The following is a 14,785-nucleotide window of genomic DNA, read 5'->3' as shown; positions in this document are numbered from 1 at the left end:
TTTTAGCACAAAGTGTGGACTTTTCAGACGGTCCCTTACCACACCCACCACAGTATTAGCACGTTTTAGCACAAAGTGTGGACTTTTCAGACGGTCCCTTACCACACCCTCCACAGTATTAGCACGTTTTAGCACAAAGTGTGGACTTTTCAGATGGTCCCTTACCACACCCACCACAGTATTAGCACGTTTTAGCACAAAGGGTGGACTTTTCAGACGGTCCCTTACCACACCCTCCACAGTATTAGCACGTTTTAGCACAAAGTGTGGACTTTTCAGACGGTCCCGTACCACACCTCCACAGCATTAGCACGTTTTAGCACAAAGTGTGGACTTTTCAGACGGTCCCTTACCACACCCTCCACAGCATTAGCACGTTTTAGCACAAAGTGTGGACGTTTCAGACGGTCCCTTACCACACCCTCCACAGCATTAGCACGTTTTAGCACAAAGTGTGGACTTTTCAGACGGTCCCTTACCACACCCTCCACAGCATTAGCACGTTTTAGCACAAAGTGTGGACTTTTCAGATGGTCCCTTACCACACCCTCCACAGCATTAGCACGTTTTAGCACAAAGTGTGGACGTTTCAGACGGTCCCTTACCACACCCTCCACAGCATTAGCACGTTTTAGCACAAAGTGTGGACTTTTCAGACGGTCCCTTACCACACCCTCCACAGCATTAGCACGCTTTAGCACAAAGAGTGGACTTTTCAGACGGTCCCTTACCCAACGTAGGCAAATTTTCAAACTTATATCAATGTTAAATCGCCGATCTGGAACGATTTCACTGAGACGCCATCTGATCAGCTTAAATACGAGACAAATTGCATCGGTTTATCTTTTAATTCAGGACGATCCCGTATTTTACGGGATGGGTGGCAACCCTAGCCTACTGTGGCCTAACTATTCCTGAACAACAAAGGGGACCCATTTGGAATATTTTGAATTATTTTAACATTTAAACATGCAGCATGCAGACGTCTTTGACCGCTTGATACATATCTTGCGGTGTCAAGTTGCAACTCTGAAGAGGAGAAGCCGTTCTCTGTCATTCAGCTGCTGCCTCTTGCTGTTTTGAGCACAAACACTTCATGGACATGTTCTTTTGTCCATCTGCACTATTTGTAATTGTTGGTGTATGAAAACATGCGCTGGATGTACATCTTTGACTGTTTAGATGCGTTTCCGGTTATGTGCATTTCAGTGCAGGATGATACTGGAAACTGGATGTGTGTGCGTCTGGTTCACGCCGTGCTTTGGACAATGTATGTGCACCATGTGTATGTGTCTTCAGAGGGGATTGCATGTTTTTTTCTGCCATCACCGTGGATTACTTGTGCACCAGTCATAAAACCATTCAAGCTTGGCAAAGGAACTGTTATTGAAGGATGGTCCAGTTAAAAACACTTAGTCCCGGAGGTGCTTAGGCCAAAACTGAGCATTTCAGACAGAGGACCAGAGAAAGGGTGGAAAATTAATAAAAGTCATTAGTTTTGTAGCACCTCAAAAATTTAGGTTTGCTAACAGGCTTGTTAGAGACCAGGTGGGATTGGCTGAATTTTACTCTCTATGACAGGTTGAGAGAGTCAGTCTTCACCCAAACAAGACGCCAAAGCCCAACTCAGCGTCGCCAAAGGATCTGCCCCGTGGCAAGAGCAAAGAGGTCAGTGAGAGGAACATGAGAAAATGTCCAACTGTTTTCTCTCTTGAAATGATCTTTGAGAATGATTATTGCTTTCTCTCTTGTTCTCAGGAGCCCTCGACCTCCAGCAGTACCTTGAGCTCCCCCAGCATCAGTGCCGCCCCATCGCGTTCTCCTTCCTCCACCAGTGGTCTGTCATCGGGCTTCCTGCAGAGTCCAAGCCCGAGTCAGAGCTCCCGCGCCATCCAGAATATGCTTGGTGAATCCTGTAAAATTGACTGTACTTTATTTTTGAAGCCCAACACTAGTATTACATGCCTTACATCTTAGATGTATTTTGCCTCGATGTGATTCTCAGGTCCGAGTTCGAAGTTCCGTCACATTCAGGGAAGCGTTCTGCACCGAGACTCCCACATTACCAACCTGCGTGGACTTCACCTGACCACACCAGGAGAGTGTGATGGATTCTGTGCCAACAGGCAGCGTGTGGCAGTTCCACTCGCCATCGCCGGAGGACAGATCGCTGTATTTGAGGTGCAGTTCCGCATTCAGATCTGTTATCGATGGACAACTTAGATGGAGTTATGTTATCGCTTCATCTCTTTTCTGTTGTAGCTGTCCCAGCCAGGAAAGCTGCCTGACACAGCCCCGCCAACTGTCCAGAACGTCGTCAGTGTGGCTGACTTCTGCTGGGATCCCTTTAACCCATACAAACTGGTTGTGGGTGAGTTTTTGTTGACTATTTCAGAATTACTGCACTGAAAAAGGAAAAAAATGTTAATCTAAAAAATACATCTTACATTTAAATTAAATGATCTGTCAACTCTTCTCTGATGCATCTCTCTTAAAGCTGGTGATGATGCCAAGATCCGCGTCTGGCATATTCCTAAGGGAGGCCTGAAGGAAACCCTGACTGAGCCGGACAGCATTTTGCAGGGTAAGAGAGCTCCACAGATCAATCCCGAACTTCAACAGAAGTAATTCTATATTGTTGACATGTATCTCGATGGTTGGCAGGACACACTGAGAAGATCTACTCCATCAAGTTCCACCCTCACGCATCCGGCCTTCTGGTGTCCTCATCATATGACCTTACAGTGCGACTGTGGAACCTGGATACTGGAGTAGAGATCAAACGACTCAGTGGACATCAGGATCAGGTGAGCAACATGCTAAAATCCACACAGAATACCTTAGCAACCACATATAAGTGCCCTGGGAACCACCTACAACACCTACCGCCAAGTGTTCTGGTGGCAAATTTTGGCGGTTATAAATAGTTTGTGTGGCAGCATTTTGAGTACCTGGTGGAACAATAAACAGCAGATAATGTGACAAGACCCGAACAATATGGAAGTTCTTTAAGAAAATAGTGCCGTACACCGCGTATAACACAAGCACTATGCAAAGACACCTACAGAACCACAACAACTCTCAACTAAAATCCTCCATGTCTGAAGAGACTCGTGCAGTACCGCCGCTCCCTATAAGCAGACTATGCAGTCTGCGTAGGGCACCAACTCCCTAGGTGGGCACCATCCATCCATTATTCCATCCATCAATCCATTAATTCACCCATCCATCCATTAATCAATTCATCCATTCATTATTCTATCCAGCCATCCATCCATTATTTCATCTATCCATCCATTAATCAATTCATCCATCCATTATTCCTTCCATTCATTCATCCATCCATTAATCAATTCATCCATCCATCCATTATTCCATCCATTCATCCATCCATCCATGAATTCATCTATCCATCCATTAATCAATTCATCCATCCTTCCATCCATTAATTCATCCATCCATCCATTAATTCATCCATCCATTATTTCATCCATCCATCCATTATTCCATCCATCCATCCATCCATTAATTCAGCCATCCATTAATCAATTCATCCATCCATTATTTCATCCATCCATTATTCCATCCATCCATTCATTCATCCATGCATCCATTAATAAATTCTTCCATCCATTATTTCCTCCATCCATCCATTATTCCATCCATCCATTAATTCATCCATCCATCCATTAATCAATTCATCCATCCATTATTCCATCCATCTATCCATTCATTCATCCATCCATCCATTAATAAATTCTTCCATCCATTATTTCATCCATCCATCCATTTTTCCATCCATCCATTAATTCATCCATCCATCCATTAATCAATTCATCCACCCATTATTCCATCCATCCATCCATTCATTCATCCATGCATCCATTAATAAATTCTTCCATCCATTATTTCCTCCATCCATTATTCCATCCATCCATTAATTCATCCATCCATCCATTAATCAATTCATCCATCCATTATTCCATCCATCTATCCATTCATTCATCCATCCATCCATTAATCAATTCATCCATCCATTATTTCATCCATCCATCCATTATTCCATCCATTCATCAATTCATCCATCCATTATTCCATCCATCCATTATTTCATCTATCTATCCATCCATTAATCAATTCATCCATCCATTAAACAATTAATTCATCCATCCATTATTCCATCCATCAATCCATTAATTCACCCATCCATCCATTAATCAATTCATCCATTCATTATTCTATCCAGCCATCCATCCATCCATTAATTAATCTATCCATCCATTATTCCATTCATTCATCCATCCATCCATTAATCAATTCATCCATCCATTATTCCATCCATCCATCCATGAATTCATCCATCCATTATTTCACCCATCCATCCATTATTCCATCCATCCATCCATGAATTCATCCATCCATTATTCCATCCATCCATCCATTAATTCATCTATCCATCCCCATTAATCGATGCATCAATTCATCAATTAATCAATCAATCTAAGGCATATATATCCTTCAAACCATAACTTTCAAGCTTCTTAAACTATTTAAACTTTCAGACAAAGTTTTAGAAAACATAACATTTTATATTTTGTAGAATTTTGTAGAATTTGTTGATGTGTCATGCTGATTCTACTAAATAAATATGATAAATTATGTGTTTCCATAAGATATTTGGAATAGCTTGGAGTCCAGATGGGAAACTGTTGGCCACTGTGTGCAAGGATGGAAAAGTGCGTCTGTACGACCCACGTGGATCCACTCTGCCTGTCCAGGTTAGTTTAGCATCAGGTAAATGTTATTATATTTTTCAAAGGAATTTTGTCTTTGTGACTCAGTGTTGTCCTCTTTTTTCCTGCAGGAGGGCCCAGGGCCTGAGGGCCAGAGAGGGGCCCGTGTAGTGTGGGTCTGTGATGGCAAGTACCTGCTGGTGTCTGGATTCGACTGGTAAGCTGGATACCAGTGACAATGTGTTCTGAGGGCACATTTTACTACTGATTTAACCAATAGTATTACCAGTGCTTGTCTGGCTCTAAAATTATCTTGATGGCTTATTTCTTTGATTCCCCCATACAGTCGCAGTGAAAGGCAGCTGTACCTGTTCTCCACTGACACCTTGGCCTCCGGTTGTGTGGCTACAGCACCTGCTGACGTGTCTCCCTCCACCCTTATCCCGTTCTATGACCCCGACACCAGTGTCCTCATACTTACTGGAAAGGTAGCTCAGCATGTGTCCATGTGGTGTTTATCATAACCTAATGGAAAATGACCAATGAATAACAGTAACAACAACATTAAATCAACTTTTGTCTTATAGGGTGACACACGGGTTTATATATATGAGATTGTGCCAGAAGCGCCTTACTTTATGGAATGTAGCAGTTTTAATTCCTCTGAACCACACAAGGTATTACAGTCATGTTCCTCTTGCTTAGCACCTAGCATTTTGGCAGTTACTTTTGAATGGGCAAGCACCACTAAATTCACCACTTCATTAGAATAAAAATGAAACCAACCTTCGTCTATTTGTCTGAGCCATAGACATACAGAAGTGGACTGTTTTACAATGCTCATGCTTTAAAAGTGAAAAGCCCATTTAAAGCTGTTTTATGGTGATGTCACAGGGATTGTGCTTCCTGCCGAAGACTGAGTGTGATGTTTGTGATGTTGAGGTGGCCCGAGCCATCAGACTCAGCAAGACCACCATTGAACCCCTGGCCTTCAGAGTGCCTCGTGTTAGAGTAAGAGACCACACCGACATGACAGAACAACACTTCACAATAATGACATCTTATTATTTATATATGTACACACACACACACACACACACTAACATACACCGATAAGTCACAACATTAAACAACCTGCCAAATATTGTGTAGGTCCCCTTCGTGCCACCAAAACAGCGCCAACCCACATCTCAGATTAGCATTCAGAGATGATATTCTTCTCACCACAATTGTACAGAGCGGTTATCTGAGTTACCGTAGACTTTGTCAGTTCAATCCACTCTGGCCATTCCCTGTTGACCTCTCTCATCAACGAGATGTTTCAATCCACAGAACTAACACTCATTGGATGTTTTTTGTTTTTGGCACCATTCGGAGTAAATTCTAGAGACTGTTGTGTGTGAAAAACCCAGGAGATCAGCAGTTACAGAATTACTCAAACCATTCTCCTTGAGCTTTCAAGCTACATCGACCAAACTCAGCAATGTCTGTCAGTTCATCCATCCATTCATCATCTATCCATCAATTCAGCAATCCATCAATCTGACCATCCATTATCAATTCATTTATTAATCCATCCATCCTTCCTTGCATCCATCAATGCATCCAAAAATCAATATCTATATCCCCTCCACCCACCTACTCACCCATCCATTAATCTATCCACCCATCCATTAATCTACCCACCCATCCATTAATCTAACCACCCATCCATCCATCCAACAATAAATTCATCCATGCATCCATCCACCCACCCAACCATCAATCAATTAATCTATCTATTCATCTATCCATCCATCCATCAATTCATCCATCAACCCATCCATCCATCCACCCATAATCGATTAATCTATCCATCCATCCATCAACCCATCCATCCATCCATCCACCCAACATTCAATTCATCCATGCATCCATACACCCACCCAACCGTCAATCCATTAATCTATCTATTCATCTATCCATCCATCCATCCTTCTATCCATCCATCCATCCATCCATCCAACAATCAATTCATCCATGCATCCATACACCCACCCAACCGTCAATCCATTAATCTATCTATTCATCTATCCATCCATCTATCCATCCATCCATCCATCCAACAATCAATTCATCCATGCATCCATACACCCACCCAACCGTCAATCCATTAATCTATCTATTCATCTATCCATCCATCCATCCATCAACCCATCCATCCATCCACCCATAATCGATTAATCTATCCATCCATCCATCTATCAATCCACCCATCAACCCATCCATCCATTAATCTATCCATTCATCCACCCATCCATAATTTCATTGTATGTGAAAATCCCAGGAGATCAACAGTTACAGAAATACTCAAACCAGTCCGTCTGGCTCCAACAATCATCCATGCGATTCTCTAATCAGCCAATCACGTGGCAGCAGTGCAGTGCACAAAATTATGCAGGTATGGGTTAATGTTCACATCAACCATCAGAATGGGGAAAAAAATGTATCTCAGTGATTTGGACCGTGGCATGATTTTGGATGGATGTTTTTTCAACTGAAAACGCTTCCACGTCCCAGGGGTTGATTTGTATTAAAATGAACAGATTACATCAGATTTAGAGTTTCTTTTTGTTGTAGTTTTCATGAAAGCAAACTTTTTACCAGGCCGTCATCATTTATTTTTGGTCCTTTCCAATGCCTTTTATGTCACACATTTTCACACATTTCATTGTTAGACATCTTTAGTTGCTTTGGGTCAATGTATCTGCTGAATGGGTGAATGTGAATGTTTTCTTCTCTCTACAGAAAGAGTTTTTTCAGGATGATGTGTTCCCTGACACTGCAGTGTGGTGGGAGTCATCTCTGACCGTGACTGACTGGCTCTCAGGATCCAATGGACAACACCGCAAAATCAGCCTGAGGCCCAAAGACATGATGCCCAGTACAGCTCAACATCACTACACACAATCACATGCTATAAATCTTTGTCTCATATCTCTCTCTATCTCCTTCTCTTTCCTTCTCATGTTAATCATCTCGTTTCTCTGTGTTTGCTTCTTTCAGTTAGTGAAGCACCAAAAGAGGCTCCAGTGAGGAAATACCTGCCCTCATCTGTCTATCTGGAGGAGAAAACTGATGAACAGAAGAAAGAGGAGGTGTGTGTATACATGTGTTCTATACATCCATCTGCCGTCCATGCACCCATCTATATATCCATCTATCATTCTATCCATCCATCATTCTATCTGTTGTTCTATACATCCATCTGCCATCCATCCATCCATCCATCCATCTATATATCCATCTGTCCATCTATTGTTCTATCATCCATCATTCTTTCCATCCATCCATCCATCCATCCATCTATCATTCTATCCATCCATCATTCTATCTATTGTTCTATACATCCATCGGTCCATCCATCCATTATTCTATCCATCCATCCATCCATCATTCTTTCCATCGTTCTATCCATCCATCATTCTCTCCATCTATCCATCCATCACTCTATCCATTGTTCTGTCTGTCATTCTATATATCTATCCGTTCATCCATCCATCGGTCCTTCTATCGTTCTATATATCCATCTGTCCATCCATCCATCCATCCATTGTTCTATCTATTGCTCTATCATCCATCCATCATTTTATCTATCCTTCTGTATATCCATCCATCTATCATTCTTTCCCTCCATCCATCCATCGTTTTATGTATTGTTCTATACATCCATCTGCTGTCCATCCAGCCATCCATTGTTCTATCTATCATTCTAAATATCCATCCATTCATCCATCGTTCTATTCATCCATCCATCCATCATCATCATTCTTTCTATCCATTCATCCATTGTTCTATCTATTGTTCTATCATCCATCCAACATCCTTTCCATCGTTCCATCCATCCATCCATCCATTATACTATCCATCCATCGTTTTATCTATCGTTCTGTCTATCCATCCATCTATTGTTCTATCCATCCATCCATCGTTTTATCTATCGTTCTGTCTATCCATCCATCTATTGTTCTATCTATCCATCCATCGTTTTATCTATCGTTCTGTCTATCCATCCATCATCATCATTCTTTCCATCATTCCATCCATCCGTCCATCATTCTATCTATCGTTCTTTTCATTGTTCCATCCATCCACCCATCATTCTTTCCATCCCTCCATAAATCCATCGCTCTAACCAATATTACCAACATCCAACAAATTTAAAAGGAATGTTAATATAATAAACCTGTATACAATATTTTGATACTATAATATACTGCATTGTTAAATGAAGTATAATAAAATAATGAATGCACATTATTAAATGAAATGGTGACAAACTAACCAAAACTTTCACTTTAAGATTACTTACACCAATGGGTCATCAGTTCAACTTCAGTTTGACATTAAGCCTCGTTCATTAGGACTATCTTATATACTGTAGAGAATAGTTTGTATAGTTTTTAAGGCCTAGAGTAAAGAGTAAAATGGTGTTTATTTAATTATTCAACCAACCAACAGTATTTTTGACAGCAAAAACTAGGCAACAACTATGGTTTTATCCACAGGGTAATTCAGTTAACAGTGACATTGAGCAGAAAGCTTACAAATAAACAGTTTTGACGAGCTGCTGATAAAAAGATAAATGATAAGCATCGGACAATTAGATGAAAAGAAATTTGGAGATTGTATCAGATGTTAAAATCGAGTGATGATGATTAGTGGGCTGAGGCCCTGTCACAAAATGGACAAAAACAGGTACATGTTGGATGGGTACAATTTGAATATGAAAAAGACAGTTTATGTTTGTTTGTTTGTTTGTGGGTGAATTGAAAAAAAAGTATCAGTTTGGTTCTTTTAAAGAGGACTCAAGTGTGAAATCCCCAGAAGCCTTTTGGCAGTTGAACGTGAAAAACATTTTTCTCTTTGGTCTATCATAATCACAGTTCAAATCACAATCGCAATATTTAAAAAAATAATCGCAATATGCAATTTTTTTGTCCAAATCGTGTAGCCCTACCATCCATCCATTCATCTGTCGTTCTATCTATCCGTCTATCCACCCATTGATTCATCCATCATTCCATCCATCCACCCATTGTTCTATCTATTGGACTATGTATCTATCTATCTGTCCTTCTGTCCACCCATTGTTGTATCTATCATTCTGTCCATCCATCCTTTGTTCTATCCATCCATCCATTGTTTTATCTATCATTCTATCCATCCATCCTTTGTTCTATCCATCCATCCATTGTTTTATCTATCATTCTATCCATCCATCCTTTGTTCTATCCATCCATCCATTGTTTTATCTATCATTCTATCCATCCATCCTTTGTTCTATCCATCCATCCATTGTTGTATCTATCATTCTGTCCATCCATCCTTTGTTCTATCCATCCATCCATTGTTTTATCTATCATTCTATCCATCCATCCTTTGTTCTATCCATCCATCCATTGTTTTATCTATCATTCTATCCATCCATCCTTTGTTCTATCCATCCACCCATTGTTCTATCTATTGGTCTATGTATCTATCTATCTGTCCTTCCATCCACTCATTGTTTTATCTATCATTCTATCCATCTGTCCATTATTCTATCCATCCATCATTCTATCCATCCATCCATCCATTGTTCTATCTATTGGTCTGTGTATCTATCCGTCCATCCATCATTTATCTATCATTCTATATATCCATCCATCCATCATCCATCCATCATTCTATCTTCATTCCATCCATCCATCCGTCCCTTGTTCTATCGATCCATATGTCCATCCATCCATCCATAATTTTATCTATCATTCTATCCATCCATCATTTTATCTATTGTTCTATAAATCCATCCGTCCATCCATTGTTCTATCTATCATTCTGTCCATCATCCTTTGTTCTATTCATCCATCCATTGTTTTATCTATCATTCTGTCCATCCATCCATTGTTCTATCTATCATTCTATCCATCCATCCATCATTCTATCCATCCATTCATCATTCTATTTATCATTCTGTCTATCATTCTATATATATCCATCCATCCATCATTTTATCTATCATTCTATCCATCTATCCATCCATCATCCTATAAATCCATCCGTCCATCCATCGTTCTATCATTCTATCCATCCATCCATTGTTCTATCTATCATTCTATATATCCATCCGTCCCTACATCATTATATCCATCCATCATTCTATCATCGTTCCATCCATCCCTTGTTCTATCCATCCATATGTCCATCTATCCATCCATCCATCGTTCTATCTATCATTCTATAAATCCATCTGTCCATCCATCGTTCTATCTATCCATCCATCCATCATTCTATCCTTCCATCCACCGATTGTTTTATCTATCATTCTATCCATCCATCCATCATTCTAGCCATCCACCCATTTTTCTATCTACTGGTCTATGTATACATCCATCATTCATCATTCTATATATCATTCTATATATCCATCCGTCCATCCATTATTCTATCCATCCATCATTCAATCATCATTCCATCCATCCCTCGTTCTATCCATCCAAATGTCCATCTATCCATCCATCCATTGTTCCATCTATCATTCTAGAAATCCATCTGTCCATCCATCGTTCTATCTATCCATCCATCCATCATTCTATCCTTCCATCCACCGATTGTTTTATCTATCATTCTGTCCATCCATCCATCGTTCTATCCATCCACCCATTTTTCTATTTACTGGTCTATGTATACATCCATCATTCTATCCATCCATTCATCGTTCTATCTATCATTCTGTATATCCATCCGTCCATCCATCATTCTATCCATCCATCATTCAATCCATCCATATGTCCATCTATTCATCGATCCATCATTCTATCTATCATTCTATCAATCCATCATTCTATCTATCATTCTATAAATCCACCCGTCCATGCTCGTTCTATCAGTCCATCATCGTTCCATCCATCCGACCGTCCGTCTATCCATCCAAATAAATGTATTTGTGTGTTTTGCAGTTGCTCAGTGCTATGGTGGCCAAGCTGGGTAACAGAGAAGATCCACTGCCACAGGAGTCTTATGAGGGCGTGGATGAAGACGAGTGGGTGAGTAGAGAACCGTCCCAACATTGTATTCAACAAAACAGATGATTCACATCAATTACACACTGACTGTGCATGATCTGATTCCTCTCTCTGTGTGCTTCAGGACGACTAATCACAAGCTTTGCCTTGCGGTCCAGTCAGGGTGTCAACAGCAGACGAAGAACACATCTGCTGTATTTTAATCTTGCCATTCTAGTGTGCCAACAAACCTCTGAGCCACGAAAACATTCCTCAATGCTCTTCAGCTTCCTCTCCATACTTCTGATTCACTCTCATACACTCCAGTGCCTCTGTTCGTCTTCAGAAGCATCTAGATAATCACACTAAAAAAACGTAACATTTTGTTTTCCCGTAAGACTATCCAAAAATCTTTAAAATAAGAAACATTTAATATTAAGAATTGTGTCTGATATTAACAGTTTTCAGCAACATATTGTGCCGTTTATTTTTTCTAAACCCATTGACAAATTCTTGCTTTAAGAATACATGTAGGTTTATGCTTAAAGCAAGAGAAATAATCTGATGATGGGGTAAAAAAATCGTAATTTAAGATATGCACTGAATGCAAAGAAGTCTTTTTATCTTACACAATTTCTTTTTTTTTTTTGCATTATGGTTTGTCATCTCGTTTTATTGGTTTAACTGGCAAAACAAATATATGGCATTACGGTTAAATATGACTCTTCACACATTTAAATGCATCCATATGCAAAGACTCAGACATATGTTCATCTCAAATGCATGCCGCACATACGTTGGTCTAGACTTGAATTGTTATACAGCGTCAGACACAACTGTAATGCTTGATGTAGTTTTAAATGGCGACTCTCAGTTTTGTATTGTACGTGTTATTGACGATTTGAAAACTGCACAGTACATAGTACATGCCTTCCTTGTTCTTTAACACCAAACAAATCTATTACGTAACTTGTAGGTTTAAATATCTTCACTTCTGGGTGTGCGGGACTATTCAAGCACATTTAAGGTGTTCTTCAATATGTTTGAAGCAGATTGTCTCTGTACTTTTATTTAAATTTATCAGGAAAATGCTCATTTTTTTAAGCTGGATAGCTTATTAACAGCAGTATTAACAGCAATGAATGCAATTATATCTACTTCTCGAGATTGTTTTTCTCTTTTAATCAGGTGTATCATTCAGACTGAACATGTTTACATATGGCATATTCATGTAATGGCACTAATATCATGTGATGTCCTGTGATTGACATGTGATCATGTATTCATGCACAGATATTAATAGATATGTTAATGCCACCCCTACACATGTAACTGCATTTGTTTTAATACTTCGGAGGCAATAATGTTTTTCATCTCTGTCTTGTGGGGGATGTTACTTTGAAATTAAACTTGAAAATTGGTTTTCCTTTGATTTATTTTGAACTTAACGTTAATACATGCTGATATGTCATTTATGTGCCCAATTTAACTGATTATAAATAAGATTTCAGCTTGCGTTATTTCTGTTTGGGGTCTCAGAGAGCTAATTTCAATGCATTTTCACATCGGAAGATTCTCAGTTTGATGCACATACTGTTAACTTTGATTTGCTTTATGGTGATTTTCAGTACAGTATTACAGTATTAACACAAATAGCCCTGATTCATTTCTATCCCTGGTTCAAATAGAAGTGGTTAACATTAGTGAACTTAATATGTAACTTGAATTTACAGTATAATTAACATTACATATAGTTAAAATGTCATGTATTATGAGCTATCAATAACCAATCATTTGACAGCATTCATGTACATTTTTACATACACATTTTTAACCCTTAAAGGAATAGTTCAGCCAAAAATGTAAATTCTCCCATTATTCACTTACCCTGATGCCATCCCAGATGTGTATGACTGTCTTTCTGAAGGTTTTTGGAAGTAGATCCAGCTCTGTCAGGTCCTTATAATGGAAGCACACATGTGCCAGAACTTCGACGGTCCAAAAGTCATATTTAGTCAGCATAAAAGTAATCCACGCGACTCCGGTCGATCAATGAAATTTAAATAAATAAATATATAGATAATTAAAACGTTATTAGCTTTTAAAAAGTGCTTCCTTCCAGCAGCTGACGCAAAGCGTGATGTAAGCGCATCGGCGAGTTCGTGTGAGAATTCGTTAGCGCCGATTTAAAGTTACAAAAGTTTCCATTATCGACTTGTTTCCAATATAAACTTATCGATTCACTTCAGAGGACAGTCATTGATGGACTGTAGGTGCTGTAGGGTGAGATTTTAGGAGGGGTTCCCCTTTTTTGAGCAGGCTAGAGTCTCTCCTGGCTGCCTGAAGAAGGTCTTTCCATTTTTTCTTAACTTCGTCGACTGTCTGACTTCCTAATCCACCCTTTGTTCTTATCTGCTATGGAGGCCTAAACCTGCATAAATAATAAATGTAATAATTTTAAAAACAATAAAGGAATAAATGTCTTGATAAAACAAATATAATTAGTTTTTAACTAAATTTATTCCTGAATTTATTATTGTATGACTTTATTCCTTTATTATTTTCTATATTTATTTTTTATTCTTTTTAACTTTTAATTATTTATTCATTTATTTTGCATATTTTTTTTATTTATGTTTTAATTTATTTTTTATATTTATTTATTCCCACATATATTTATTTCCATATTTATATATTCCCATATATATTTATTTATTTATACATGTATTTATTTTTTACTTTTCTGTGTGCAACATGTAAATGAGGGAGGCGGTCCTTGCGGAGCTCCAGTGCGTCATTGGTCGAGAGCTCAATAGCACCCTCTAACCTACACAGATTTTGAATATGCAGGGAACGTTTTGAAGAGCGTTTAACAATCCAGGATGTGCTTCGACATTCATACCGGCCTCCAGCTCTCCTAAAACATCAATAAGCACCTCTACACTAAATGAAACAGTTATTTGATGCGTGTTATCGACTTCATTCGCAAGTTGCGCAACTCTCTAGAGTCTAGATATATGTGAAGCA

The 14,785-nt window shown here is 39.2% G+C and overlaps 1 protein-coding gene across 3 annotated transcripts in view; it reads left to right on the top strand.

The window, feature by feature from the left end:
* LOC127653188 (mitochondrial import inner membrane translocase subunit tim16) overlaps positions 1-14,785 on the top strand; it is a 173,255-nt gene that overhangs the window by 151,174 nt on the left and 7,296 nt on the right. The window contains exons 14-28 of one of the 3 annotated variants that reach the window (XM_052139770.1): positions 1,582-1,668; positions 1,759-1,906; positions 2,006-2,181; positions 2,263-2,371; positions 2,498-2,584; positions 2,665-2,807; positions 4,674-4,778; positions 4,865-4,950; positions 5,080-5,221; positions 5,321-5,410; positions 5,628-5,744; positions 7,521-7,656; positions 7,779-7,870; positions 11,714-11,800; positions 11,904-13,179. In XM_052139770.1, the coding sequence (XP_051995730.1) occupies positions 1,582-1,668; positions 1,759-1,906; positions 2,006-2,181; positions 2,263-2,371; positions 2,498-2,584; positions 2,665-2,807; positions 4,674-4,778; positions 4,865-4,950; positions 5,080-5,221; positions 5,321-5,410; positions 5,628-5,744; positions 7,521-7,656; positions 7,779-7,870; positions 11,714-11,800; positions 11,904-11,912 (1,614 nt within the window). In that variant the 3' untranslated portion in view covers positions 11,913-13,179. Of the gene's footprint in view, positions 1-1,581; positions 1,907-2,005; positions 2,182-2,262; positions 2,372-2,497; positions 2,585-2,664; positions 2,808-4,673; positions 4,779-4,864; positions 4,951-5,079; positions 5,222-5,320; positions 5,411-5,627; positions 5,745-7,520; positions 7,657-7,778; positions 7,871-11,713; positions 11,801-11,903; positions 13,180-14,785 lie in introns of those variants that run through there. The other 2 variants (XM_052139769.1, XM_052139772.1) reach the window with 2 other exon arrangements.

This window comes from Xyrauchen texanus, chromosome 12, assembly GCF_025860055.1.
Source record: "Xyrauchen texanus isolate HMW12.3.18 chromosome 12, RBS_HiC_50CHRs, whole genome shotgun sequence".
NCBI lineage: Eukaryota > Metazoa > Chordata > Actinopteri > Cypriniformes > Catostomidae > Xyrauchen > Xyrauchen texanus.
The sequence above is the reverse complement of the archived record's forward strand: the minus strand, read 5'-3'. Positions and strand labels throughout refer to the sequence as shown.